General features: G+C 38.7%; 1 protein-coding gene across 1 annotated transcript; it reads left to right on the forward strand.

Moving 5' to 3' along the window:
* Nucleotides 1-737: 737 nt before the first annotated feature.
* Nucleotides 738-4208, forward strand: LOC116208406 (1,2-dihydroxy-3-keto-5-methylthiopentene dioxygenase 2). The gene is made up of 7 exons (XM_031541818.1): nucleotides 738-893; nucleotides 2084-2195; nucleotides 2289-2383; nucleotides 2782-2896; nucleotides 2983-3107; nucleotides 3595-3665; nucleotides 3788-4208. Exons 1-7 carry the CDS (start codon nucleotides 873-875, stop codon nucleotides 3852-3854), a joined length of 606 nt encoding a protein of 201 aa, XP_031397678.1. The 5' UTR covers nucleotides 738-872; the 3' UTR covers nucleotides 3855-4208.
* The last annotated feature ends 23641 nt before the right edge of the window (nucleotides 4209-27849 follow it).

Here is a 27849-nt window from a genome sequence, read left to right on the forward strand (position 1 = left end):
GAATGTCCCGGAACACGCTGTGCAAGAAGTCGAGTGATTAATAATTATTTCCTTTATTTTTTACAATTTAATTGATGATTTCTCATGCTGCGTAACGGGGTGGGATCGGTAAAAATTTTTTTGAGATAGGGAGGGAGTAAGAGGTGGTGGCGCACGAACATCATCAAATTATTAAGCATATAATATGGAATTGAATTATATCCTATTTTTCCCAAATATCAAATTTTAACTTTAACTTAACACACTACATAATAAAAACACACGTTTCCCAAGTCAAATTTATAATCACATCTCATTTGTCATTTTTCACAATCAAAATTAAAATTAAAATCAAAATTAGTTTAATTTAAATTCAAACGCACCCTGATTGTTTGAGTGAAAATTAAATTCATGATGGAGAAGATTAGGCTTATTATTTTATCTTTGATGATTTGACTAGAAATAACAAACGGCATTCAAAAATCATTACTCATAATTCGCATGTATAAAAAAGCGGTTTTATATTCGGTCAAATTTTGCTGGTATTTCTCACGTTATAAACATAGAATCATCGAAAATTTCTCTAGATAGTATTTCCAGCTTCGAAATGTCGTCGAGCGTCGCGGAGTTGGTATTCTTTTTCGTTTTCCTTGACCGCGCACCTAGGTGTCGGATTGATTTTGGCAAAATTTCACATGGCGTCGAATGTCTCGATGAACTTATCCCAACATTCGGAGCAAGTGAATAGGGGTATTTTGGTCAATGCATATTGATGTCTGACGTATAAATACCGTGGTCGGATGAGAGATCAGAGTCGCCATCGCCAGCACTTGGCATAGTCTTGGTGGGCGTCCCAAAATCAGACGCTGGTAGCCCGAGAAGCGGAGACGAAAATGGTCGGTGCCCCTGAGAAGGTGAAGATCCTCTCTCCCAAATCTCACTCCTTTCTTGCCGTTGTCTTTTCAGATTCAACAGAGATCGGTTGGTTGTGATCTGCGATCGTCCCGATCGTGGTTTCTGAAATTGGACATACGGTCTCTAGAGAGTTCTTCAATCGCCTGCTTTGATGGATTGCTGGATTTGTTGAATTATTTCGAATTTCTTGGAATTGAGTACTGTATATTCGTGATTCGATGATTGGTTCGGGTTCCTGCATGCTTTGTGCTGCTAAAAACACCAGCTATTGATATTGGTTTATTGATCTTAAGAGGTTATGTAGTTTGGTTGCTTTGTAAATCCCTTTTGTCTCAATCTGAGAGCACCGGATAATGATACGGGTTTGTCGCTATACGGTTTAACATGAGATGGTGATGGACTAGTTTCGGATTGGGGAAGCTTGTGTCTAGCCGGAGGTTTAATCTTCGGACTGCATGTGCTTTGGTAAATAGAAGTATCTATGGAGCGAGTTGGTGATAGTCGTAGAGGAGAGATTATGTTTTGATGCTATTGTATCCTATTGTGGTAATACTGAACGTTTGGGAATTTCGAACATCTATGGTGTTTTGTTAGGTGGGCATGGATGATATGGAGTTCTCCAACTCATCATGGAAAACCTTTTACCTAGTGGCTGATGCTTAATTATGCAGCTCTGCTATATTAGCATAACTTGCTTGGAGGGTATAATTCATTAGAAAACCCACGCAATTTCTATATAGAGGTCCATTTAGTGCTTTGAGAAATAGCAGATATAGCTTATTGAATGGTGACCCCTGAACCTAATCCTATTGCTGATATTTCCATAGTTTTTGTCGGGGTTTTTATTTTCGTAACCAGTAGAAATCAGAACCCTAACTTATCCACAAAACAGAAAAAACAAAGAAGAAATTAGAACCTAAGAATTGACGTTATGAAAAGGCTTATTTAGCAAGCTATTTCGAATTCAAACTGCAACCACTCAATACATGTTTTATTCCCCAAACTTGCAAGACAGAACGACTTGATGGCTGGAGATTTTGCTTTTTGCATTTATCAAGCATTCTTTAGGTCTTTGATATGCTGCTTGTCCTTTCAGATCTAACCTAGTTTACATTTTAAGTGCTTCCTTGGAAGAGTTAATAAAGCTAATAACCATATATTCTTTTGCCGTACTTTTTTACTTAAGCAGGACCCTAGAGAGGAAGTTATCCAAGCATGGTACATGGATGATAGTGATGAAGACCAAAGACTCCCTCATCACCGTGAGCCCAAGCAGTTTCTTTCACTTGAGCAACTTGCTGGTAAGCTTCTTTACATGCTCGTTGCTAGCATGTCATCTCTGACCCGTGCTGTTCGTTGGACTTACTTGGCATAACTATGGACTGATATTGCAGAACTTGGAGTACTTAGCTGGAGGCTGGATGCAGACAACTATGAAACAGATGAAGAGCTAAAGAAAATTCGTGAGGAGCGTGGATACTCTTACATGGTCAGTTGCTTTTTTCTGTTTTATCATATGTTGGATTTGTTATCAAGTTCCATCCTCGTTGTCACTTGTTAGACTGGACTTAGCCTGAGTCCAGTCGCTACTTGTATGGACAAATATTACTTAAAATAAATACCGAACTTTTAGATATTTTGGTCTAGCTGATGGGGTCAGTGGGTAAAGTAAGGTTCCCAACTTATCCCACTGATCTGATGCTAGTCTCTCTAGTGTTGTCTAGAAGTCTACGGTACACCACTGAAGCATATAAGCCTGAGGGTACCTATCGAATGCAGTATACTTTGTTTAACTATTGTTGCGTGGTCCATCTTCGAAGTGGCGCCCATGAAGGAATGTATTGTTTGATTAATACAGTGAAAAATCTCTGCAATATAATGTTTCAGGACTTCTGTGAAGTTTGCCCAGAGAAACTCCCCAATTATGAGGAAAAGATCAAGAACTTCTTTGAAGAGCATCTTCACACTGATGAGGAGATCCGCTACTGTGTTGCAGGGAGTGGTGAGTTCACTTTGTTTCCTTTTCTAATTTAAATGTGCCTAACTTCCCCAACCATTTTCAGTGTTTTGACTTTTGCTTCTTTGAAGGCTACTTTGATGTCAGGGATCGCAATGATCAGTGGATTCGTGTATGGGTGAAGAAGGGTGGGATGATTGTATTGCCTGCAGGAATCTATCACCGGTTCACTTTAGATAGTGACAATTATATCAAGGTAATGTAGTGTCCTATGCATGCGTTACAGTCTTTACTCGTTTCAGCCAGGGTGATTTTGAAGGAACTGCTCCCTAGTGTATCCTCTATTTCGGCATCTTTATAAATACGCAAAGGCGATGATGACTCACCGCTTGTGTGATTGTTGTCCCTTTACTCCTTATCATTACCTCGGCATGAATATGATGAAGTCCAACAAGCTAATAGTAAAGAAGGATATAATATGATGTAGAGGCATGTCCTTGTATCTGGAAAAAGTCTTAGCTATTGTTGATGTCATCTAAATGCTTTGTCGCTTCCCATCTTTATATTCAATCTGTCTTTAAATTTCTTTCAGTGTGTAGTATAATACCATTTTTGCACGCAATGAATAATCTTGGTGGGAATGTTCATTGATGTAGCCTATATATGGACGCGACATGTCCATTGTAGGAAATATAACTTGAACTTTTATAGTTTTGATTACAAATCGTCATTTGATTTTGCAGGCAATGCGTTTGTTTGTCGGTGATCCAATTTGGACCCCGTTCAACCGCCCTCACGACCACCTACCTGCAAGGTATGTATTTGCTGATAATTGTAATCAGTGAAAATTTCTGCCATGAAGTATATGTTAGCATGCATGTGGTTCTTAAACATGATTGTTTAGTGAGGCTGAGGGCTGTATCTTCCCATGAACAGGAAGGAATATCTTGAGACTTTCGGGAAAACTCAAGTCGGGAACCATGCGGTTGATGCTGCAGCTTGAGAATATCACATAGTACCATATGTGTTATACTGTTGTGCTACAGTTTATATGAATGCTGTTTACTGAATGCTGTCTTTTGTGGCTTGCTTCTCCAGTCTCAACCTAATAATGTAATTATGCAAATTCCGCTTAGAGTCGGGCATCCCCTGGAAATAATATATACTTTTACGGAGGTCTGTATGTCTATATTGTCCGTTTGCTTGTCCATCTACTGTCTTCGGGTTGGTTCTGGGATGTTCCATCGGACTGCATAAAAGAGATCACTGCCATTTGTTTAGCATGGAATAGAGCTGGGAAGAGCATTTCATTTGAGCTTCTTGAGAATGAAAAAGCTATATTTGGATCTTGCTTGCTCATATCCTTGGAAATTTATATGGCTGGTGATTGCGTTAGCGAGCAATTTGTCTTCCTGGAGATGTCATGTACCTGCAGCACATAACTAAGCGAATCGCATTCTATATGACTGATGACGACCCTGAAACATATTAATCACGCTTTCCTTGCAATGATTTCTCTCAAATTATTCTCATACATTACGATCTTGTCGATAAGAAGTCCTAATTTCCTTAAACCTTGTAAGATGTTGAGCCGAGTTTGAGCCTTGAAATGAGTACTTGACAGACCTCGATGGTAATTCAAAAACAGCTCAAGATAGATTGGATCGATTCGGTTTGAACTAGATTAGGCAGGGTTTGTTGGTCTTTTGAATATTGGGATATACACTAAAAAATAATCGGGGCTTATTGGACTTTTGAATATTAGGATATACATCAAAAAAATAGTTCAAGGGGTGTTGGGATCGAGCAGTGGTGCTTCGCAGCTGAGCTCAGTCATTTTACACGCCTAGTCTTGGATGTTTTATACTGTCAGTTGATTCTCTGTTTCCTCTTTAGGCAACTTCCAATGATCGATGTTGGGAATCATCAATGAGAAATCTTATTCAGTTTGGTCATCCTTATATGTGATTTGAACCCGAAATGGAAACCCGAATCAAAATATAATGAATGAGGAAGAAACATGAAACAGCATCGAAAGTAAAAGAGCATCATAGGACTGGTAAAACTTGAAAACAAGTTAAAAAAATATAGATAAGGAAAGAATTCGTGAGGTGACACATACCGTATTGATTGCTAATCTTGTCTTTTGGTAAATAGCGTCGACTAAACTACCCTACGCCGATTGTTACAAAGCGTTGATCAAGACAAGTTTATACAAATGCTAATTAACGGCATTGTAGGCCTTTTTCATTAAAAAAAAAAGGCTTGGGTCTACGCTCGAGCATAGGTCCAAGCCATTTTTAGTTTTGAAAAATTGATAACATTATGTTGAAGTTGACAACATGTTATTATCGGTAAACCGTGATTAGTTAATAGGTTGAATTAACCACTCGGGGCAAATTCTAGTAAAACATATATCAATAAAAACGTATAAACACTTAGCTTGGAAAACTGTTGCTGATATAAAAATGCTGAAATATAACTATTCATTACCTTTTCATATTTTTTTTGATAGTTCAACAACACAATCATTACAACCCAATTATATATATATATATATATATATATATACACAAAGTTGAATAGAGTTGAGTTTTAATGCCAACAGGCCATAGTGTTTGAGAGATAATAGTTTGAAACTGCTGAAATGACACTTATTAATTAATTTACATTTCCATTCGCTTAAATCAACCATGGTTTTAAAATAATTTATCAAACACTATTTCTGCTTAAAAATCAATTAAGAAAATTTATCCAATCGCCAATGCACTCCCAAACGAAGCCTAAATCAACTTTTTTTTAGCACAATCTTGGATGCTCCTAGTGAATACTGTTAGTAAACCGAGCATGTGCGCAGCGGAAAAGTTAATTATGGTAAAAATCAAATTTTTATCGCGTGCTCGTTTAATCGAAAACTTCAAGATCATATCTTGACATAAGAATCGCATTCTAAACGAATAAACAATATCACATATCGAATCTACAATAAAAGTTTGGACTTTTACACTAACCTTGTTGATTCGAGTCGATCAAACTAACCGTCCAAGTGTCCGGTCTCTAGTTTGTCCACACGAGCACGTCTCCACCGAGATTGGACTCCTCTTGACCCGTACACTCCGATCTAAGTCACCGATCTTGAACGGAATCGTCACGGAATGAAATGATCTCTTTAAGGACGTCAAGGACAACATCGAAACGCCGAACCAGAACCGAAAAGAACTTCGATCAGCCTTGGGATTTGTGCGGCCGAATTACTGTTATTGCCTTAGTCGAAACCTTCTCTCTTTCTCTCTAATATCAGTTGATGATCGATTTCGTTCTAGGGTTATTTGTAAGAACATATCTATATATATATTTACCCTAGGGACTAAAGTGCAATTATTAATTAATCCACATTAATTAATAAATCACAAATGAGTCCTCACACTTAAGTCATCCAATGACTTACCTTTGTTGTAAGAAAGAAAGATCAAACAAGTCATTGACACGAGTTTCCATCAATAGACAATCTATTTATAGAAACTCTCCAAATAAGAAAATTTTCGTATTTCCTTAATTAGATTTATTCTTGATATTGAACTCGGCTTCAGGATGTGCTAGCACCCTTGCAACCACATTGCAAGCCTCGTTCGATAATTAATTCCTAATTAACTTCCTTAATTAGAATTAATTCTTTTTTCGGTTTAGACACGCTCAATGTATGTGACTAACTAGGTTCATCATCAAATGGTAATGAGATTATAGTATCAACTCTTTTGACACTACCAGAAACTTTTTATGTAATCGAAAGCATAATTCCCAAAATAACCTTGGTTCCCAAAGTTCACGAGTGACACCTAGCAGCATATCGTGACAATCCAAATGATGACGAATGTATAATTGAAACATTCTGATGAACCTCTGATCGTATATGCCATGCATTGAATCCCTTCACTACAAGATCCCGATCTAGCAAGAGTTATGGTAAATGCCAAACTCTATAGCCGATTATATGGACTATCTAATTTCATTCTTAGATCTATAGTACTTGAATAGAAACTCTTTTCTATTTGAGTCTATCTACCCCGGCAAAGGATTTCTCGATCCAGAACAAAACTCATATCTATAGAACATTTTCCCTGTTTACTCATGTTAGTGAATCCCGTCTTGATCGAACACCTAACTCCAAGTATAACTAACTACAACCACTATCTGCCGAATACTCATGCTAAGCACAAATATATTAGCAGTAGCAAATTCTAATCACCTATACTTGAGATAGCATTCCATCTCAGGTCTAAGGACTATATGCACTAATACGATCCATATAACATTTATTGACATTAGTAAATTACCGTATGAATATTATCTGTACGTCACGTTCGACTACTTATCATATAAGTATCCACATATCTGTCATGATAACAATTATCAGATAGCATGAGACTTATTACTCCATCTTCATTAGTATCTGTATACTAATCATGGAAATAGACAGATGTGACGATTTATCTGGAGAAATAATGTCGACTTAAGTCTCCTACGATCATGAACAGTTTAAAGATATTTTTACCGAATTACTTTGTCACTCATATTTTTAACTCTTAAGAATGAAGCATTCAAAATAACTTAAGGACTTTATTCTAATAAACATAGACAATATACGAATAATAGAATAAACTTTATTGCCATCAAAGGAATTATCCAAATACATAAATCAGGCTCTATGGCATATCACTAACAATCTCCCAGTTGCACTAGAGCCACTCAGTACAGTATCTAAGAGCCATCTTCTCAAGATGTTTCTCTAGCTGTTGCTACGTCATGGCTTTCGTGAGTGGATCAGCGACATTTTCCGCTGAAGCTACTTTCTGCATAGCTACATCGCCTCTCCCGATAATCTATGATATCTCATTTCAATGTGTTTAGACTTCTAATGTGACCTCGGTTCCTTTGCTTGAGCAATCGCTCTAGTATTGTCACAGTACAGCTTTACTGGTGACGATATCGAGGGAACAAAACTGAGTTCTGTCACAAACTTTCGAATCCAAACTGCCTCCTTCGCTGCATCAGATGCAATAATATATTCAGCCTCTGTAGTGGAATTTGCAATCGTCTCTTGCTTAGAACTCTTCTAGCTAACTGCACCTCCATCACAGGTGAATCTATAATCGGAGATAGACTTTCTATCATCCACATCTAATTGAAAATCAGAATCTGTAAACTCATCTAGTCTCAACTCACCTCTTCCATATACCAGAACCATATCCTTAGTCCATCTCAAGTACTTAAGGATGTTTTTGACAGCAGTCCAATGATCAAGTCTTGGGTTGGATTGATACCTGCTAGTTACACTAACAACATACGCGATATCCGGCCTGGTACATAGTATAATATACATTAGGCTACCTATGGCCGAAGCATAAGGCATTTGTGCCATCTTCTCTATGTTCTCAGGAGTCGTAGGAGACATCACTTTAGAGATATGGATACCGTGTCTCACAGGGAGCAATCCTCTTTTGGAATCTTGCATGTTGAACCTCTTCAACACCTTATCCAGATATAGGGCTTGGGACAGACCTATTAATCTTTTCGGTCTATCTCTATAGATCCGAATATCCAGAATATAGGTGACTTCTCTCAAATCGTTCATGGAGAAAATATTAGACAACTAGACCTTTACAGAAGTGAGCATACCAACATCATTACCTATTAGTAGAATGTCATCCACGTATAATATAAGAAAGGCAATCATGCTCCCACTAGCCTTCTTATACACACGTCTCATCTTCATTCTTGATGAAACCAAAGGACTTTACAGCCTCATCAAAACATCGATTCCAACTCCTCGAAGCCTGCTTAAGACCATAAATGGATCTCTTAAGTTTGCATACCTTGGACTTATCCTTGGATTCAAAACCCCTGGGTTGGTCCATGAATATGTCTTCCTCAATGTATCCATTAAGGAAGGCGGTCTTGACATCAATCTGCCAAACCTCATAATCATAGTGCGCGACAATGGCTAGCATTATCTTGATGGACTTTAGCATAGTTACAGGCGAGAAAGTCTCCTCATAGTCGACTCCCTGCCTCTAGTGATAACCCTTCGCCACTAGCCTAGCTTTATAGGTCTCTACCTTCCCATTAGCACTAATCTTCCTCTTGAAGACCCACTTGTTCCCTATTGGTACTATACCTTCAGGAGGGTCAATAAGATCTCAGACTTGGTTCTCGCTCATAGAGTCTATCTCGGACTTTATGGCCTCTACCATTCAAAAAAAATCTATATCTGATATAATTTCTTCATAAGTGGATGAATCATCCCTATGATCATTATCTCCATGAACAAACAACTCTTGTACGCTCTCATGAAGATTAAGGTATCTCGCGGGAGTACGAGTTGCCTGGTAAGTAGGTGTCTCAACTGGTTTATCAGCGTCCATCGAAATGGGCACTTGATTGGTCTGTGGCATTGATGACTCCTCATCAAGTACTATCTGCCTTCCTATACCACATTCCTGGACAAACTGTTTCTCCAGAAAGATCTCATCTCTACTGATAATAACCATTTGCTCAGCAGGGAAATAAAAATAGTATCCAAGGCTGCACTTGGATAACCAACAAACCTGCCTTTCTTGGACCGGGTTTCCAGCTTATCGATCTTCTGCTTCTTAATGAATGCAAGACAACCCCAAATCTTAACGTGCTTAAGACTAGGTGTCCTACCATTCCATATCTCATATGGAGTGGTAGAGATTGACTTGCTCGGAATCCTATTAAGCAAGTAACATGCGGTCTGCGGCGCATATCCCCACATCGAAATTGGGAGATCTGTATAACTCATCATTGACCGAACCATGTCCAACAGGGTACGGTCTTCCTCTCAGAAACTCCATTCAACTGTGGTGTTCTTGGTGGAGTAAATTGAGAAACAATACCGCGTTCCTTTAGGAAATCACCAAATTCAGTACTCATGTACTCTCCTCCCCGATCTGATCAAAGAGTCTTGATGCTCTTCCATTTCTGCTTTTCTTCTTCAGCTTTGAATTCCTTGAACTTTTCAAAAGATTCATGTTTATACTTCATAAGATAAACATACCCAAAATGAGAATAATCATTGGTAAAGGTGATGAAGTAGGAATATCCACCCCGAGCCACTTCATTAAATGGACCACATACATCGCTATGTATGAATTCTAAAACTTCTTCAGCCCTCTTCATTTGTCCTACAAATGGAGTCCTAGTCATTTTGCCTTGAAGACAAGACTCGCAAGTCGGATTGGGTTCTGAACTCAATGGAACTATAAGTCCCATCTTCTCCAACTTATGTATCCTATCATCTGCAACATGCCTTAGTCTAAGGTGCCAAAGTTTCTTTAGACTTGGAGTAGATTCAGACACGGTATTAATCTCAATCGTATTCGGAAGCGTTCCATTTCTAGCTATAAGATAATAAATGTCATCGTGTAAATAACCAACGCCAATAAGTTTATTACCATAATAAATGTCACAAACATCATGCTTGAAATCAAACAAATATCCACTCCTAGTCAAACTAGAAACAAAAATAATGTTTCGATAGACGTTTGGTAAAACTAAAACACGATTTAGAAATAAAACATGTCCATCTAGATGTAACGAAGTCGACCCCACAGCTTTGGCAGCAACACTTGCTCCATTGTCAATCTTCAGGCAAACCTCGTTCCTTCCGAGGACTCTACTGCTTGCTAGTTCCTGCATAGAGGTACAAACGTGTGAGCTTGCACTAGTATCAAGAACCCAAGTTGTAGATGAACTATATGAACCATTGGAACTAACATAACAAGAGATAGACATACCTTCTGAAGGTTTCTCTCCCTTGTTTGCCATCAACTAGGCGAGGTATTGAGAACAGTTCCTCTTCCAATGTCCATCCCCACCGCAATGGAAACAAGTTCCCTTATCCACAACAACCTTCTCCTTACCCTGTTGGGAATTGGTGTATGCCTTAGAGGCAATCTGTCATCAATTTTGTAATATGACATATATTTCATTATAATACGAGGCATTTATGTTATTGTGTGGGTTGCGCTGAATATTAATTTTACACAATAACGTCCTTGGAATAGTAGTTTCAACAGGCATCAAGTGTGACTTGATTGTGAAATCCTATAATGACCGAACACTATTCCTAAATGTCCCTAGTCAAAGTATTATCGTTAATTAGGACAACGATAATGCGGTTAGACTAGTGTGGGTGTAGATTGATGGCCAAATCTCACAGGTCATGGATGTGGAGACATCGAGTCACACCGCATGTATACATTAAGAGTAATGTGTACTGAACTGACCCGTCATGAGACTGCTACATGGGTTGTTACGTGACTGTCATTAGCAGATCTCAAAGTGACTATGGTGCAGTGGTCCTTTGACTTGAGGTCATCATAGTTTCCTACATGTAATGTCGTATACTTTGATACTATCAAACGCCACCATAACAGGCTGGTTATAAAGACAGTTATTGGGTATATCACAGAGCATGAGAGGAATGTGAGTGACCAAAATAGAATTTGTCCCTCCTACGTAATGGGAGTGATATCTCACGGCCGCTTGGTGGGTAGAGTCTATAAGTGTATGCATACCCAAATGAGTCGATATAGGGATATCGATCTCATTTGTTCTGATAGACTTACCCGGTAAACCAAGAAAAAGAGATTGAGCCATACAAGGATGACAACGACCATGCCTTGGGCTCAATAGAGATATAGAGGACAAAGAGATTATACTGCACGGTAACATAAGTCACAAGGTTCGTCGAGAAATTGACTTTCTGATTACTTAAGTAGCAGTGATGCATTGCTAGATGCCGCTCACTGTTTGTAATATTGAAATAGAGATTTCGATATTACTGTCAACGTAATCGGGAACCTACAGGGTAACACACTACGACCAAATCGACGAGATGTTTTTGAAACACTAAATCTGTCTAATAGAGATTAGACGAGTTACGGTGCGATTAGTTAATCGGATATTTAATGAGATTAAATTTGCCGATTAATTGGACCCGGTTAATTAGATTAATTGGACCCAATTTATACACGAAACAAAGGCACACGAGGCTCGAATCAAGGGCCACGTTGCACACACATGCAAAGCTACTTATGGAATTTTGCATGAAGGCCAAGTGCCTTCCATGTGTCCATATGCATGGATGCCATGCATCATAAGCCTTCCATTTATGTGCTTATATATAAAAGCACAAATGGAATGGCTGAAGATGATGACGAATGGATATATATATATGTATGACATATATATGTGTGGATATATGTTTTGTGTATGGGTGTACGAGAGTTCGGATTGAATTGTTCGATTTGAAGACGTCCATTAGTCTTATTGTTATTGGAGTCACACCGGTGTTTCCTTCGAGCGTTGGCCGCTAGCACTGTTGATCTCAAAGACTCGTCGACGAAGTCGGTGTGGATACCGGTAGAGGCGTCACGCGTGGGACGCTCGATCGACAGTTTAAAAGATTTCAGGTACACTTTATCTATTCCCATTCTACTAGTAGGTCTTGGGATCTAGTTTCACGGGTAGGAAATTTTGAATTTCTATTCCTTTCACGCTTCCGTAGGCCCCGTGAAACTAGCATACCCTTTTTCTTGGTCACCCCTGCTGACTGCTGAGGAACAAAGTCTTTCTTGGACTTCTTTTTCTTCTTCTTCCCTGGAAAAAGTACCAGCCACAAGAATGAATTCCTTATCCTTCATTTTGTTGTTCATTGCATTTTTGCAGAGACCAACATGTTCAGTAGTTCAGACAACGAACATGATAACTTGTTCATATGAAAATTCACAATAAACCCTGAGAAAGAATTTGGAGGGACTGAAGAACTAAATCCACATGGAGTTCTTTATCCATATGAAACTCAAGTTTCTCAAGCTGCCGAATCAGCCTGATCATCTTCTGCACATGAGCTGCGAGTTCAGTTCCCTCCTGCATTCTCGCGCAGAACAATTCCTTCGATATCTCATATCGTGCGGTCCTACTATTCTCCCCATATAACTCCCTGAGATTCTTAAAGATCTCACAAGAACTCTTCATGTTCTCATGCTGCTTCTGCAACTCATTGCTCATGGAAGCAAGCATATAGCAGCGGACCTTCGTGTCATCAACAGACCACTGATCATATGCGTCATGCTGATCACTCGTAGCAGCCTCGTCAGAGAGTTCAATCTCCTGAGTCTCCAGGATGTATCCCAGAGCCTCCATGTTCAAGATAATGTTCAGGTTACGGAGTCAGTCCGAAAAGTTAGGTCCAGTGAGCCTATTATCACTCATTATGCATGAGAAATGATTCATAGATTTCATATTTATCATGACTGCAGTAAATAACAAGATTAAATTAATTAATTTATGTATATATCACCATAATGACCATGGACTTTCTATCAAAATGGTCTCCCACTATCCTTTCAAAACCTACACTTCTAAAATAGGAAACAAGAATCCTAATCGGGAAAGATTCCTAGCGGGTGATTGAATTCTCATAAAATGCTGATTCCCTCAGGTACCTGCCGTTATTGGAAACAAGCACTCTACAAGCGAACAACTCTTTGCTCAGTACATCTTCTATGTATGGCTCAATCAATTCGGCTCCTAGTACTCTAGACCTCAAGTGCCTGCCGTTATCGGTCCATCATACATAGTTAAGTCTGACCCACCAAGCCCTATATGTCAGCTACCTCAGGTGCCTGCCGTTATTGGCAACCGACAATCTAAAACATCACATGCTTCATCATTCATGCAAAAAGATCTCTTAGTGTGTCACATGCCCTCGTGTGTCCACGACCGACAATGAAACGAACTGAAACTCTCTTGGAGAACGCTTTGGTGGAGAGCCATGATAGAGGTTCGCAACCTCGTGCCATTTCCGACTTAATATTTTAATTTGGAAGATTTTCTGTTTTGGTGACGTAATTACTATTTGGTTTCACTTTGCACATTATCCGTATTCACGCATCATATGCATAAATATATATTCGGAATCAATAAAAGCATGATTATGGACTTACTATTAGCCTAATCCTAGAGCCACAAGAATTAAGCAAAATTTCCTAAAATCCATAATCACACACCATGCTTGAAATTTATGAAAGGAAACTAATAGCATAAAAGGAAAATAAATCGTGCCAATTTTGTAACACTTTACAAAATATCCAAATATCAAATATTAGGAAATTTCCAATTTGGAAAAATATATAAGATATCGTATATCTAGTGTATCTTCCAAAATCTCTTTTGATATCAAATATCAAATCTCTAATCTCATTAGAATAAGATATCAAATATCCAATTTCATAAAATCAAATATTACGAAAAATAATTTTGGTAATTAATTGTTTCGAAAATCTTATTTTCGAAAATATCGAAATTTACTCGTTACGCGAGGAGCACTGGTTCTGGATAGCCATGTCTAGTCTCGCGCTTCACAGCCACACCCAGTTGCGAACAGTCGCGCCCAGTCGCATCCAGTCGCGTCTAGTCGCGCCCAATCGCGCCAGGACATCAACGATTACTGCAACCTTTTCAGTCTCCGTGGCCGTCCAACAGCCATCTGCTGTGGCTGTTCTTGGCCACGTAAAGGCCATCTCGCGGCTGACCTTTCAGCTGAGAGAGATCACCAATTCGATGATCTAAACCCGATTACAAGAAATGATTTCTCGTACCCGATCCGATACCGATTTATCAAACACTTTAATAAATCACAATCAACCACCAAATTAGGCACAAAACATGTATGTAATCGATTAGAAGGGTGGCTCTGATACCACTTTTAGAAAACCGAGCATGTGCGCAGCGGAAACGTTAATTATGGTAAAAAACAAATTTTTATCGCGTACTTGTTTAATCGAAAACTTCAAGATCATATCTTGATATAAGAATCGCCTTCTAAACGAATAGACAACGTTACATATCGAATCTACAAGAAAAGTTTGAACTTTTATACTAACCTTGTTAATTCGAGTCGATCAAACTAACCGTCCAAGTGTCCGGTCTCTAGTTCGTCCACACGAGCATGTCTCCATCGAGATTGGACTCCTCTCGACCCGTAAACTTTGATCTAGGTCACCGATCTCGAACGGGATCATCACGGAATGAAAGGATCTCTTCAAGGACGTTAAGGACAATACCGAAATGCCGAACTGGAACCGAAAAGAACTCCAATCAGCCTTAGGATTTGTGCGGTAGTTGCTATTATTGCCTCAGTCAAAACCTTCTCTCTTTCTCTCTAATATCGGTTGATGATCAATTTCGTTCTAGGGTTATCTGTAAAAACATATCTATATATATCTTTACCCTAGGGACTAAAATGCAATTAATACGTGCTACGTTGTATAAAAGCTAAGATTCATTTCCAAACTGTCATAATTTTAGCTTTCAACTGTCCCTATAATAAAGTTGGTTAATCAAACAACACTCTCTGATCAGAGGCCTATCATCTATTATCCTCCTATCATCTATTATCCTTTATATTTCACTTGCGAGAATTAAATTGAAAACCTCTTAATTCGAAGTAAAGACTTGTTCTCTGTCCCTCCATCAACTGATCTTTTTCTAAGTCTGAAATTGTTAACTTTTGTTATCTGAAAAATGTTCAAGTACTCTTTATAGTTACATCTAGTCTAAATTCTCTATAGATTTCGCTATACAAGGCATATAATTTTAATTAGCTTACTCCTTTTAGGATAAACATTTACGACATACTCGAACACACTTAATTTTCTTTAGTAATTTTACCAAGAAGAATCATAAAACCGTATAAAATAAAAAGGGTTTATTTTGGAGGTTGAAAATTTTGGAAAGAAACCGACAATATCCAAAAAATGTAACATATTCAAACACATAAATATGAAAGAGAGAGCAAATCAAAATTAAAAGTTAAAAAAGAGGGAAGAGACAATAAAAAAAGAATGAAGAAACAATAAAACCTAAATTTGACATCATCCAACAAGACTACTTAACATTCCCCAAGTACAAAGCTCGTCTTTGGTTTGAGATTACACCTTTGCCACATTTAGGTGTGTCAGTACTTAATCCGGAAGAACGAATCGTGTGGATTATCACTTATAGAAACTTTATAGAAAGTTTAAAGCAAAAGTCGATAAAAAGGAAAGGAGAAAAAAGAAAAAAAAGATTATCGAGGCCCCTCAGTGGTGTTTTGCGAGTGTAAGGTGAAAGTTCTAGGAGTCACTAACCCTAGCAATTGGATGAGATCAAATCCCCTCAAATGATATTTATAGGATTTTATCGAATTTCCATTAGGCTTATACGAGTCTAAGTCCATTTTCGCTTAGCTCAAGTTGATAAGTGGTGGTACCAAAGCCTTTTATATAAACCCAACACCCGCCCTCACATGCAACAACTACCCTCAAACCCGGCTCATCTTCCGTGCTCGGGTGAGGAGAGACTTACACGAGGTACACTCTTAACTGCACTCGGATATATTGGGCCTGGAGTGGTGCGGGTGCACACACTCGCCTGGGCACGCATACGCATAACTTGTACTTTGATACCATATCAAATTTCCATTAGATTTATACGTGTCTAGGCAAATTTTCATTTAAAAGTTCAAGTTGATAAGTGATAGTATTTAAACCTCTTATATAAATTCATGGATATTTTTTTTTTCATGCGGGACTAAGATTCTTAACATGGGTCAGCAATAATTTGCTTGCAAAGCTGATCAGGATGATCATATCTCCATCTCAAAAAATGAGCTGTGGCAGTCAATCTTGAATTCTTTCAGCCAAAAATTAACAAAAAGAAAAAGCAGTCTAATCACTATTGGGACGTTTGGTGGTGCGAACATTTGTAATTTCTTTTGGGTTTGGAGTCTCCTTCTACACTCATCCATATGTTATTAGCTTAAACAAAACAAATTTTATGTACGGTGTGATCCCACCAAACAACCCCTTCCCCTCTTATTCAGCTGAATGCAGTCACCCTTGAGAACCTCCAATCTGTGTTCATACCCCGTATGACAAAACAAACTTAGCTACATGCGGTGGTCTCTCATGAAAATCGAACATCAAACCATGAACTACCTTCTCCGACCTCCCTATCTGTTCATCTCCCACAGGAGGACCACCTCACCGGAACCACAAAGCCATCTTTGCCTTGCCCCACCAGCAGCACCTCGCTCCCCCTCCCCAAGACACCTTCCAAGAGGAACCACCCAGTGTGAGGCAGCGGACCTGTTAGGATCAACCACTCGTTAGGAGGGAGCGAGGTTCGACAGGAACATTCAGGAGGGTGAGAATTCCTCGCACCTTCATCAGAGTTTACTTGGAAGCGGTAGACAGGATGCCTGCGGTGGAAGAGATGCAGCTCATTGATCAATGCAAGTTTCGTCATCTGGGTCCAAACACGGAGATGGCTCTCAAGGTGCTTCCACGTATCTCGGTTACACAAATTTCTCTTTTGGTCTCAAAGTGGATCTGCAACCGAGTGACAATCCAGTGCGATGCATCGTGATGCTTCACGGCAAGAGTCCTTCTCCCAAGGAGGACGGAGTTCCAGAACCAGAGTCTTCAGCTCCATCCGGAGCTCACTGACCTGTCTGCTTTTGCGGATAGTTTCACACTCCCGGACCTATTCCATGTGACTATGCTGGTGTGGAATTGCCGCAGAGCGGCGAATCATAACTTTCACAGGACTGTACTGGACATGATCAGTGCTCACCGTCCAGACATATTGCTACTCACGGAGACCAGAGTGGATGGGGAGTGAGCTGCGACCATAGCAAATTCATTACCATTCGACCACTTTTACTGAACCAAAACAATTGGATTCTCGGGAGGAGTATGGCTGCTCTGGAAGGCTGATCGAGTCAACCTACGAATCATAGCCACTATTGAACAAGAGATCCACGCCTTGGTTGAGGTCATTCCTTCTCACCTATCTTGGTTATTTAGCGCCATCTATGCCTACCATAATTCTATTGATAGAAATAATTTATGGAATAACTTGATTACGGTGTCAAATGCTCATGACTTGCCCTGGACTGTCTTGGGGGACTTTTACGAAATTCTTGATCCTAGTGAGAAATTTGGGGGCAGGCCGGTGAGAAGTAGAGCATCCAGTAGGTATTGGGAAACTAGTGAAAGTGCAAACTCATAGATATAGGGTTCTCTGGCCATATATTCACTTGGACAAATCTTCAAAATAGGGGTGGGCTCATTCAGGAACGCCTTGATCGTGTCCTTGCTAATGCGTCCTGGTTACAACTGTTTCCTAGCTCCAAGTGTCCCATCTTCCGAGAGTTCATTCTGATCATTGTCCCATTGATCTTCTCCCTAATCCAAACAATAGCCTTTCTCGTTCCTTTAGACTAGATACCATGGCTTTCACATAAAGACTTCCCCTCAATCGTTGATTCCTCCTAGCGGGAAGCGACTGACCAGTTGATCCCAGCCACATCAATATTCCAAGAGAAAGCAAAAATCTGGAATAAAGAGGTTTTTGGCAATATTTTCCATCGCAAAAATCGTATCTTGAGCTGACTCAAAGGAATCCAATGTTGCACTCTCCTCTAGTTCGAACACATTCCTTACCAATCTTGATCGCCAGCTCAATGAGGAGTTCCAAAATATCCTTAAACTCGAGGAAGAAATGTGGATTATGAAGTCTAGAGCTGATCGACTACTTGATGGAGATCGTAACACAAATTTTTTTTCATGTTCCCACTCTCATTCGTAGGTCGGCTAATAAGATTGTGACCCTAAGAAATTCGGCAGGAGCTTGGACCTATGATCCAAAATCAATTCAGGAGACTGTTCATACCCATTCAAGTCCTTATACTCCTCGGAGCATACTCTGTCTCTTAGGAAATCAAGACCTAAACCCATGGGGCTCATTCCCCTATCAGATGCATATACCCTTTCTCTTGTGGAGCTAGTTTCGATACCTGAAATCAAACCAGCCCTTTGGTGTCTCAAACCATACGAAGCTCTGTGTTCCACACTACCAAGCTCCCAGAGGGCATCAACGACACCCTCATCTCCCTCATCCCAAACTGTCGTGCACCCGAAAGTATTTCTCAATTTTGTCCCATAAGTCTTTGCAATACTTCTTATAAGGTGATCTCCAAAATTATTGTCAACCGTATTCGCCCTTTGTTGGATAAGATTGTGTCTCCTTGCCAAGCGAGCTTCGTTTCGAGAAGATGAGTTGCTGATAATGTCCTCATTCTTCGTGAAATCCTACACTCGATGAAGAGCAAAGTTGGTTGCTCCGATGTGACGGTGATCAAGCTTGACTTAGAGAAGGCTTATGATAGGTTGGAATGGGGGTTTATTCGGTCTGTCTTTACTTGGCTCCACTTCCCTGATCATTTGAATAACCTCATCATGCAATGCATCTCACCGACAAATGTCTCTATCCTTTGAAATGGAGGAAAATTGGAATCATTCCTACCTTCTAGAGGCATTCGGCAAGGAGACCCCCTTTCCCCCTACATGTTCTCTCTCTACAATGAGGTGTTAAGTGCGATGATTGCTGAATAGCTTGAGCGGGAATTGGAAGGGAATCAAAGCTTCTCGTTCTGGTCCGAAATTATCTCACCTCTTTTTCGCAGATGATTTGATCCTTCTTGCGAACACTGACACAAAGACCTATGACTGTGTTCTCGAAACGATTAATACATTATGTGAACTCTCTGGACACAAAATAAACTTTGCTAAATCACGAATATGTCTCTCCCAATGTGTCTGACAGTATAAGGATGAGGATGGCAACCACATTTTGAATCTCTCTAACAACAGACTTAGGAAAATACTTAGGATTTCCCATGAGCCTTCGTAAACCGACATGAAATTTGATTTTTTTCATTCTTAAAGTCTGGGATCGTCTAGCTGGGTGGAAAGCACAAACTCTCTCATTGGCTGGTAGACTCACTATTATCAATTCTGTCACTTCTACAATCTCGTCCTACGTGATGCAATGCTCGATCCTCCCCAAAAAGATTGCTCTCACCCTTGATAAAATCAATGGGGACTTTTTAGGGGTTCTACGGAGGATAAAAGGAAGATTCATCTCATCAATTGGGAGATCATAACAAAACCCAAATGGGATGGGGGTGTAGGTATCAAGCTTCTATTCGAAATCTTGCCACGACTGCAAAGTTTGCTTGGCGATTTGGCCACAACCAAAATTCCCTGTGGGCTCGGGTATTGACCTGCAAATATTTTGATGGGAATTTCAACCCGAAAAATCCCAAAATCCCACTCTGATTCTTGGAAAGCCCTTCGTGCTGGCTGCGAAGTTTGTCTTGCCGGTTGTCGGAATATCTTGCGTATTGGTCAATCCACATCCTTTTGGTATGATGACTAGATAGGACATGGTCCTCTTAGAGCTATCATCGAGGGTCGCTTACTTTGTAAGATGATAATATGCTTGTCCAAAGATGCGTGTCCCTGAGTGGTTGAGATTTCTTTGGCATTTTGATCTTTGTTTCTGATCACACCCTCAGTCTCATTTAAAGCCAAGCTACCCCTTTTACCAGATCGGGGGATGACTATATAGCTTGGAAATTCTCCCCCAATGATGAATTTGATATGGCCTCAGCCAATGTATTGGCTCAAGGCTGTGATCCCAGCAGAGGAAGATTGAGGGAGTAGGACTGGATTTTGTGCTCCAAGTGTCCCCCTAGAGTACAAACTTTTCTCTGGTTATACTCTTTGTTCTGAAACACTTGCCAGGAGAGGTCTTAATTTGAATCCACATTGTGGTCAATGCGCTAATTCTCTAGAATCTGTTGTCCATATCCTCCGAGAATGCCCGGCAGCTCAATCATTGTGGTGGTCCCTAGATACCCGCCCTCTAGAGCTTCATCCTTTTCCCTTCCATTCTCTTCTTGGCTTCGTTCTAATTGCCAAGCTACTGAAATTCACTCCTTATCCATTCCATGGGCAATCATCTTCCCTTTCACGTTATGGCATTTATGGCTCGATAGGAATAATCAAATCTTTAAGGATAAGCCTCTAGCACCTAATTTGTCCCTCTTCACTTGCTGTAGGGCGGTAGAATACCTTGCGACCTTAGAACCGGCCATGAGAAAGAGTCGACAATAAATTGCTGTTACTTGGTCCCCTATAGTCCTGGCTGGTTCAGGCTTAACACCGATGGCTCAATGCTCGGTAACCCGAGTAAAGCGGGAGGCGGTGGACTCATCGGGGATGAGAACGGTTCTTGGAGGGCTTGATTTGAAGGTGCAATTGGTATAGCATCGAGTGTGGCAGCTGAATTATGAGCTCTACGATATCAATTACAACTTGCTCTCAGCCTTGGTATCACTCACCTAGAGGTGGAGTTAGATGCCATGGTCGTTTATGATCTTGTTTGGGAGACTGTAATGCTAATCTATTATAATGTACTCTCGTGACTGATTGCAGCATCCGCACATTCCAGGGTATTCGTGCGGGCAAGTGTTCCGTGAGGGGAACTTCTGTGCCGATGCTCTAGCTTGGAAGAGTGTCGATTTGCGAGAGCATTTTGTTGTGTTACTTCAGCCCCTACCGGATATGTATTTTATGTTATTTGCTGATGCCACTAGCGTTGGTCGTGCCAGATTGGTCACCTCAGTGAACCTGGACACTTGATGTATTTTGAACCTTATTTTGTTGCTGTTTAATATACAATATGCTTAGCTTACCGAAAAAAAAAGATATATGATTCCACTTTTTTATTCTCGTCTCTCTTCTCTTCCCTCCCCTATCGCTTTTTTTTTTTGAATTGTCGAAAAACTTGATATTACGGCAGATTAGGCTTTGATTGGATTGATTATCAAATTAGGAGGGATTAGGAGGGGTGAAGTAAGGCGGTAGAGAAAAAGAGAATATAGCGTAATGGCTAACGTCCTTGCTTTATAACTAAGAGATTCCTATTCCGATTCTCGTAGTGGGACTACTTATACCTCTTTATTAACTATTTACAATTATTTTACTAAGTCTATGAGTCTCCTTTATAATCGAAAAAAAAGTAAAGTGTGAGAAAAAAATTCCCATATTTGACTTTCTATTTTAGGAAGAGGAGAACGGGTTAGGAGGTAATCCATTAGAAAAATAAAATGGAGATTACAAATTTTACAAATTTCTTTCAATTGCCCAGCTCCGTTACAAACCTATCAAGAAGAGTTAACACGATCTCATAATTCTTCTCGTATTCTCATTTTAAATCGAGACTCCAAAAAAAAATTTAGATAGAAAACAATGTTTCTTCAAATTTCTTACTATCAGTGAGTCTTTAATTTTTTTAACTTAATGCAAGACATCCCTAATGAACATTATATTATAGCTAGATTTTGGTCTCAATGATATAGGACTGCATTTTACTACAGGGGTTATAATGGGAATTAGGGGAAGCACCAGAGTATCTTGTGGCAATCACATGCTTATTAGATGTTCATTTCAACTTATTTTTAAATGTTGAAAATTAAGTTTTGATTTTTATGTGTTTTAGCAAAAAAGTACTTAATAAAGTAAGGAGATTTTATCTAGTGGGAGAGAACAAGTGCTAAAACTCTGAAATTATTTTATACTACATTTATATAATGCCATCAAACTTTTCTTCTTTACACTTTCCCATCTTTTTTATATAGTTTTTTCAGTTAAAATGATTTGGAAAAAAAAAGAGAAAGCAAATCTGAGAACCTCTGTCAATAGAGAGGGGCAGTGGAGAGAGAGAGATGATTCTGAGCGGTGTAGGCTCCGATAACGGCCACCACCGCCTAGTCGAGGTCGTAAGCGATCTCAATGGTGGTGGTGGTAGTGGTTGGGATTGGAGCCCAGCGCCTTGCAGTTTGGTTGCCCTTTACCCCACCCCTAGTCCTGAGCAAACGGGAATATTAAGAAATTTTAAAAAAATTCAGGGGCACTGCTGCAAATATGAAAAAAATACATGATTAGCTAAGCGATTAAGTAGGGAAAAAAAGTAAGGTTGTGTTTGATAAATTAAGTGCTTAAAAATTAAATACTTAATTAGTTAAAAAGAGAAATGTATAGGAAGAGAGGAAGAACGATGAGGATAATGATATGTTTTACAACGGTGAATAACACAAATAAGTAAGAAATGACTTATTTTATTATTCAAGTTTCATTACTTACTCATTAAGTGATTTTTGGCTTAATGATTGAGTAGTTTAAACTCTTATCCCTCATATTTTCCTCTTTCTCCCATCCATTTTCCCATGTGACTAACTTTGTAATTAACTTTTAGCCACTTATTTGATTAAGTTAAAACAAACACATGCTAAGTCTTGAGTTATTGTCTTTGTTTAGCTTTTTAATAATAATCCAACTCTACTTAACTCAACTCTATTCTTCCCAACATTCAACAATATAATCATTATTATTTTGTCTTTTTCTTCCATTTAATAATATTTTTTCACTCATATTTTTTGCCATTCATGTTTAATCTTTCATTTATTAATATTTTCTCACTCATACTTTTTCGTAATCACTTTTAAAATTAATTTTTTAATAATAAATTTCTTATCTAATCTATATATACATAGATATATATATTCTCACACATTAATATATTTGTCAATACTTGCAATCATTGTACAAAATCAAGTTGAGTTGGATCAGTTATCCAACTCGAAAACCAAATGCAAGCTTAACCATTAAGCGCTTTTTTTTACTAAAGTTTATTAAGTTAAGTCTTTTTGTGTTAAAAAACAATTTTAATTAGTTAGGTGTAAAAAATAAAATTTAGCAATCAATTTGTGTAATCAAATATATGCAACTGCAATGATTAAGATGTCCTTACCAACTGAAAAAAAAAAGATAAAATGATTTTCAGAATTCAACCACAAAAGATAATATAATGAGAAATAATGAGGGGGAAAGAGGGCGGTCAACACGGCCCCAGCAAGGCTGCCGGTGAGATTAATTGTGGCGGTGCCATGGCTGCCCTGTGGTCGGGCCGTCCCGGCAACGCAAATGCCCCGTAAAGGAAATGATAAATTCTACTAACTATGTGCCGATGTGACGCGTCTTACATACTATTTTTGTCGAGCTTGTGCGGCATGTATAATGAGGAGAGTTGAAAGGTAGCGCCACACAAACATTTTTTTTTATTAAAATTTGAGAAAATTAAGGAAAAAATGAAGATACAAACCTAGTCCAGTGGTTGCAAGGCTAACAGCAGCTTTAAAATTTGGAACCGCATTGTCCTTTTCTTTTCCGTTCTCTATTTGAGCCTAAAAACAACAATAGTTCCAGATTCAGCAAAATTTTGGTTAGGAGAAGCCGAATCGCCTCATGTCCCCTCAGAAATGTTGGATCGATATAATATGCGCAGTTAATTTTCCTCTGAAAAGTTTTAGAGAAATATCGTCTGATTGTCTATCTGTCATCAATTGCCCCCTGCTTCCGATGAATTTACAAAACTGCCACACCCTCTCTTCGGGCAGTCCGAGTCGACTGTTTTAGCAGCGGTCTCATAGTATACGCACTACTAAATATTTGATAGAGCGGTCTAAGGTTTTAAACTCTAGCCGAAGAAGTTACGAGAGATGTCTGCAGCTTTATCTCGAGCCTGTGACTATGATCTAGAGAAATTGAGACACCTCTTAGCAGCTTCCATGTGAGCACTGTAATGAGCAAATGACTCGTGTAGATACAGCCCTTTTCTCAAGTGGAAGTGCCATCTGGTTTGACAATTTAACTAATAAAACAGATTTTTTTTGGGTGAAAATTAATAAAATAGATTTGTTTGAACTAAAAAGTCCAAGCTTCTGTATGACGCCAAGAGGCATCCTATTTTAATTCCTACTTAAACTTTTCTTCCAATCCAATTATTATATTATACATAACCAACAAAATATCTTCTGAAAAGCGCACAAACACAAATATCCGACGGGCGTCTGTTATATAAATATATAAATATTATAAATCATGAAACATTACACCCTTATTAATTAATTAATTAATTAACTAATTAACGATAATAATCGTGCTTACCATCGATGGCCCACCCGTTGTTTCTTCATTTGTCTAGGGTTTCACCAACAAGCTTACAGGCCATTCCTCACGCAACAGATGTACGCACACTATTAGTGAAACTACGAGGCAATTAAATAGTGTTAAATTAACTTTAAATCATAGAATTGAAGTATACAGATATGCAATCTCGCTTAACAATATACACTTCTCATTAGCATGAACTCACGTCCTGAAAAACATATAATAAATTCAAAGGAAATAAATAAAATAAAAAGGTGAAAACAAGAGCAACTATAAGTAAACTACCCTTATATCCTTCTTTTTACCCAAACAAACCAACACTGCAAGAAAAAGGATCCAGGGCCACCCATGTTGGGACCTAGGATGACCCATAAAGGCATCGTGATAGTCTCACGATATTTGTGCCGACATTTAGCTATGGGTCGCCTAAGGTCCGGTCGGGATAAGGTTTCGCGACATTTATAAGAAACGTCGTCGGAGACCTATTTGTGCCTACACATAACAGTAGTCGCCGTAACCCCTAGTACCCAATGGACCGCCCAATAATTACTACTAATATGCATATAAACTCAAGAATTATATCACATAATTATGTTGAAAATTATTACTGCACCATAATTATCAAACATAATGTTACAATTCCCGACCAAACTATGTCAATGTCACAAGTTTAACAACATAAATATTACCAATAACAATTTCACTAATTTGAAAATCTGTCATACTCATACAACACGATCTTATTACTTAGTCGATAAGCTTGATCAACATCACCTCTAGAGCCTTCTATAGAGCCGTACGTCTCCTTCGAAATTTTTCTTGTAGAGCTTGTTGTTTGGCTCTATTTTCTTCTTCCCTTTTCGCTTGAGCCTTTGCCTCCCCACATAGTTTCTATTGTAAAGCTCATTATTCGGCTCCATCCTCCTCCTCCTCCTCCTCCTTGAGAGGCATAGAGATTCTCCTGCTTCATCATATCAACAATTGAAAAAAAAATGGCAATTCAGTCCACTCATGGATAGTCAAGCTCGGAGCCAATAATCTCACCTAGCCTTGTCTTATCCCAACCGAGCCACTATTTGGAAGGAGTATAGAAAAGGGCTGAGCGCAGGTTTGTTGGGGGAGCTGAGATTAGACATTAAAGCTCAAAACAACATATGCTATGAGACATCAGAGACGAGCTTAGCGGGCAAAGCTCTAGGACAAGACAAAGTAGCAAGGGTTGCGAATTGCATCAAGGGTGATCGGGGCTCCGAAGCCTTGTCAACTTGTTCACAGTGAGTTAATGATCCATTGTTGAGGCTAATTCATATATGGAAGCTTGCACCTTATGATCCATTGTAAATATATCGAATTTCATATACGCACAATTAATTTGTCAACTTATTAGAGTAAATATCAACCTAATCATCATATATGTGTGTGTGTGTGTGTGTATTGAACACAATCTGTCAACTTGTTCACAACAAGTTGTCAGTACGCCTTTAATTGGGTTTTAAAATTGACTTCAAAGTTAACAAGCATGAATTATATAAGAAATTATAGGGTTCGATCCCCTTCTTAACAAATGCGATCGAATTCATATAATGGGATTAATCGAGTGAGTCCACTCATGTGTGATTTTCAATGTCTCAAACCCAAACTGGACTTAAATTGGTTCGATATATCGAGATCGAATACTTAGTTATAAATTAGGAAGTTATCATACTATTATTTATCCAAAAAGAAGTTATCAGACTATTAATTAAAAATAATTTTTATCAATATCCACAATATCAACTCGTTTATAATAAGTTGACAGGTTAATTATGCGCATAACGAATTCGATCAAGATCTACAATGGATCGTAAAGTGCAAGCTGCCATGTATGAATTAGCCTCGACAGATTAACCATTGTGAAATCATTTGATCTTACTTTAAAACTGGTGAAGAGTAAATGTCAACCTAATCATAGATATAATATATATATATATATATATTGAACGCTTTGTCAACATGTTCACAGCCAGTTGACAATAGGATTTGGTTGGATTCCAATGCTGCGTTTAGTTTGTAAGTAACATTTTAAAATCAGATTTTGATTTTGAAAAAAAGTGGTATAAATGGTTATGTATTGGGCCAACCCTTTGACTTTGTATGGGTTATGTGATTTTGATTTTGATTTTGAAAAAGAGTGGTATAAATGGGGTCTACCCTTTGACTTTGTATGAGTTATTTTGTTTTATTGTGAATAGAATTTTGTTTTATTGTGGGTAGAATTAAGTTTAAGTAAGATTTTAAAATGCAACTTTGAATCCAAACAAGGCACAAAATTTTGGCTGGATTGGAAATTTCCCGCACTCCTTATTTATTTATTTATTTAAGACTTTACACACATGGGAATTTCAACCTAAATTAGAAAACATATTTTTTGCACTAAAATTAGTACACTGCATATATATCATCATCGCGATTTTCTTCGAAATGAGCTTCAAATCTATTCATATACAAATTCATTGACTTTTTCACCGAAACATGTTGCCATCCCGTGTTCTTTGCATCTTTCTTATAGTAAACTTGTTATACTTGTGAAGTAGATATAAATGGAGATGCAAGCTTCCATGTGTGAATTAGCCTCGACAAGCTAACATTGTGAAGCCATTTAAATACTAGCTTCTTCACCTTTTGAGGAGTACATGTCAACCCAATCCTCATATACATTCATATTAAACATGAACTAGCAGCACATTGACAATTTGTTATCAGTACGCATTTGGTTCTTGACCACAAAGATTTAATTTGGGTTTCAAATTTTTTGCTAGTGGTGGATGGGAAATTTCCAGTGCAACTAGCAACATGTTGACAACACCTCTCTCGAGCCATACGTTTCGACATTTCTGTAAATGTCGGGAGAAGCTCAACTAAGACGATCCATAGCGAGACGTCCCCAAGACCCTTGCCTGCCTTACCTTAGCCAATGCTTACCCAAATATCGGCAAATATCCATCGTGCTAATGTGTTTTTCTTCTAGTG

This window comes from Punica granatum, chromosome 5, assembly GCF_007655135.1.
Source record: "Punica granatum isolate Tunisia-2019 chromosome 5, ASM765513v2, whole genome shotgun sequence".
Classification (NCBI taxonomy): Eukaryota; Viridiplantae; Streptophyta; class Magnoliopsida; order Myrtales; family Lythraceae; genus Punica; species Punica granatum.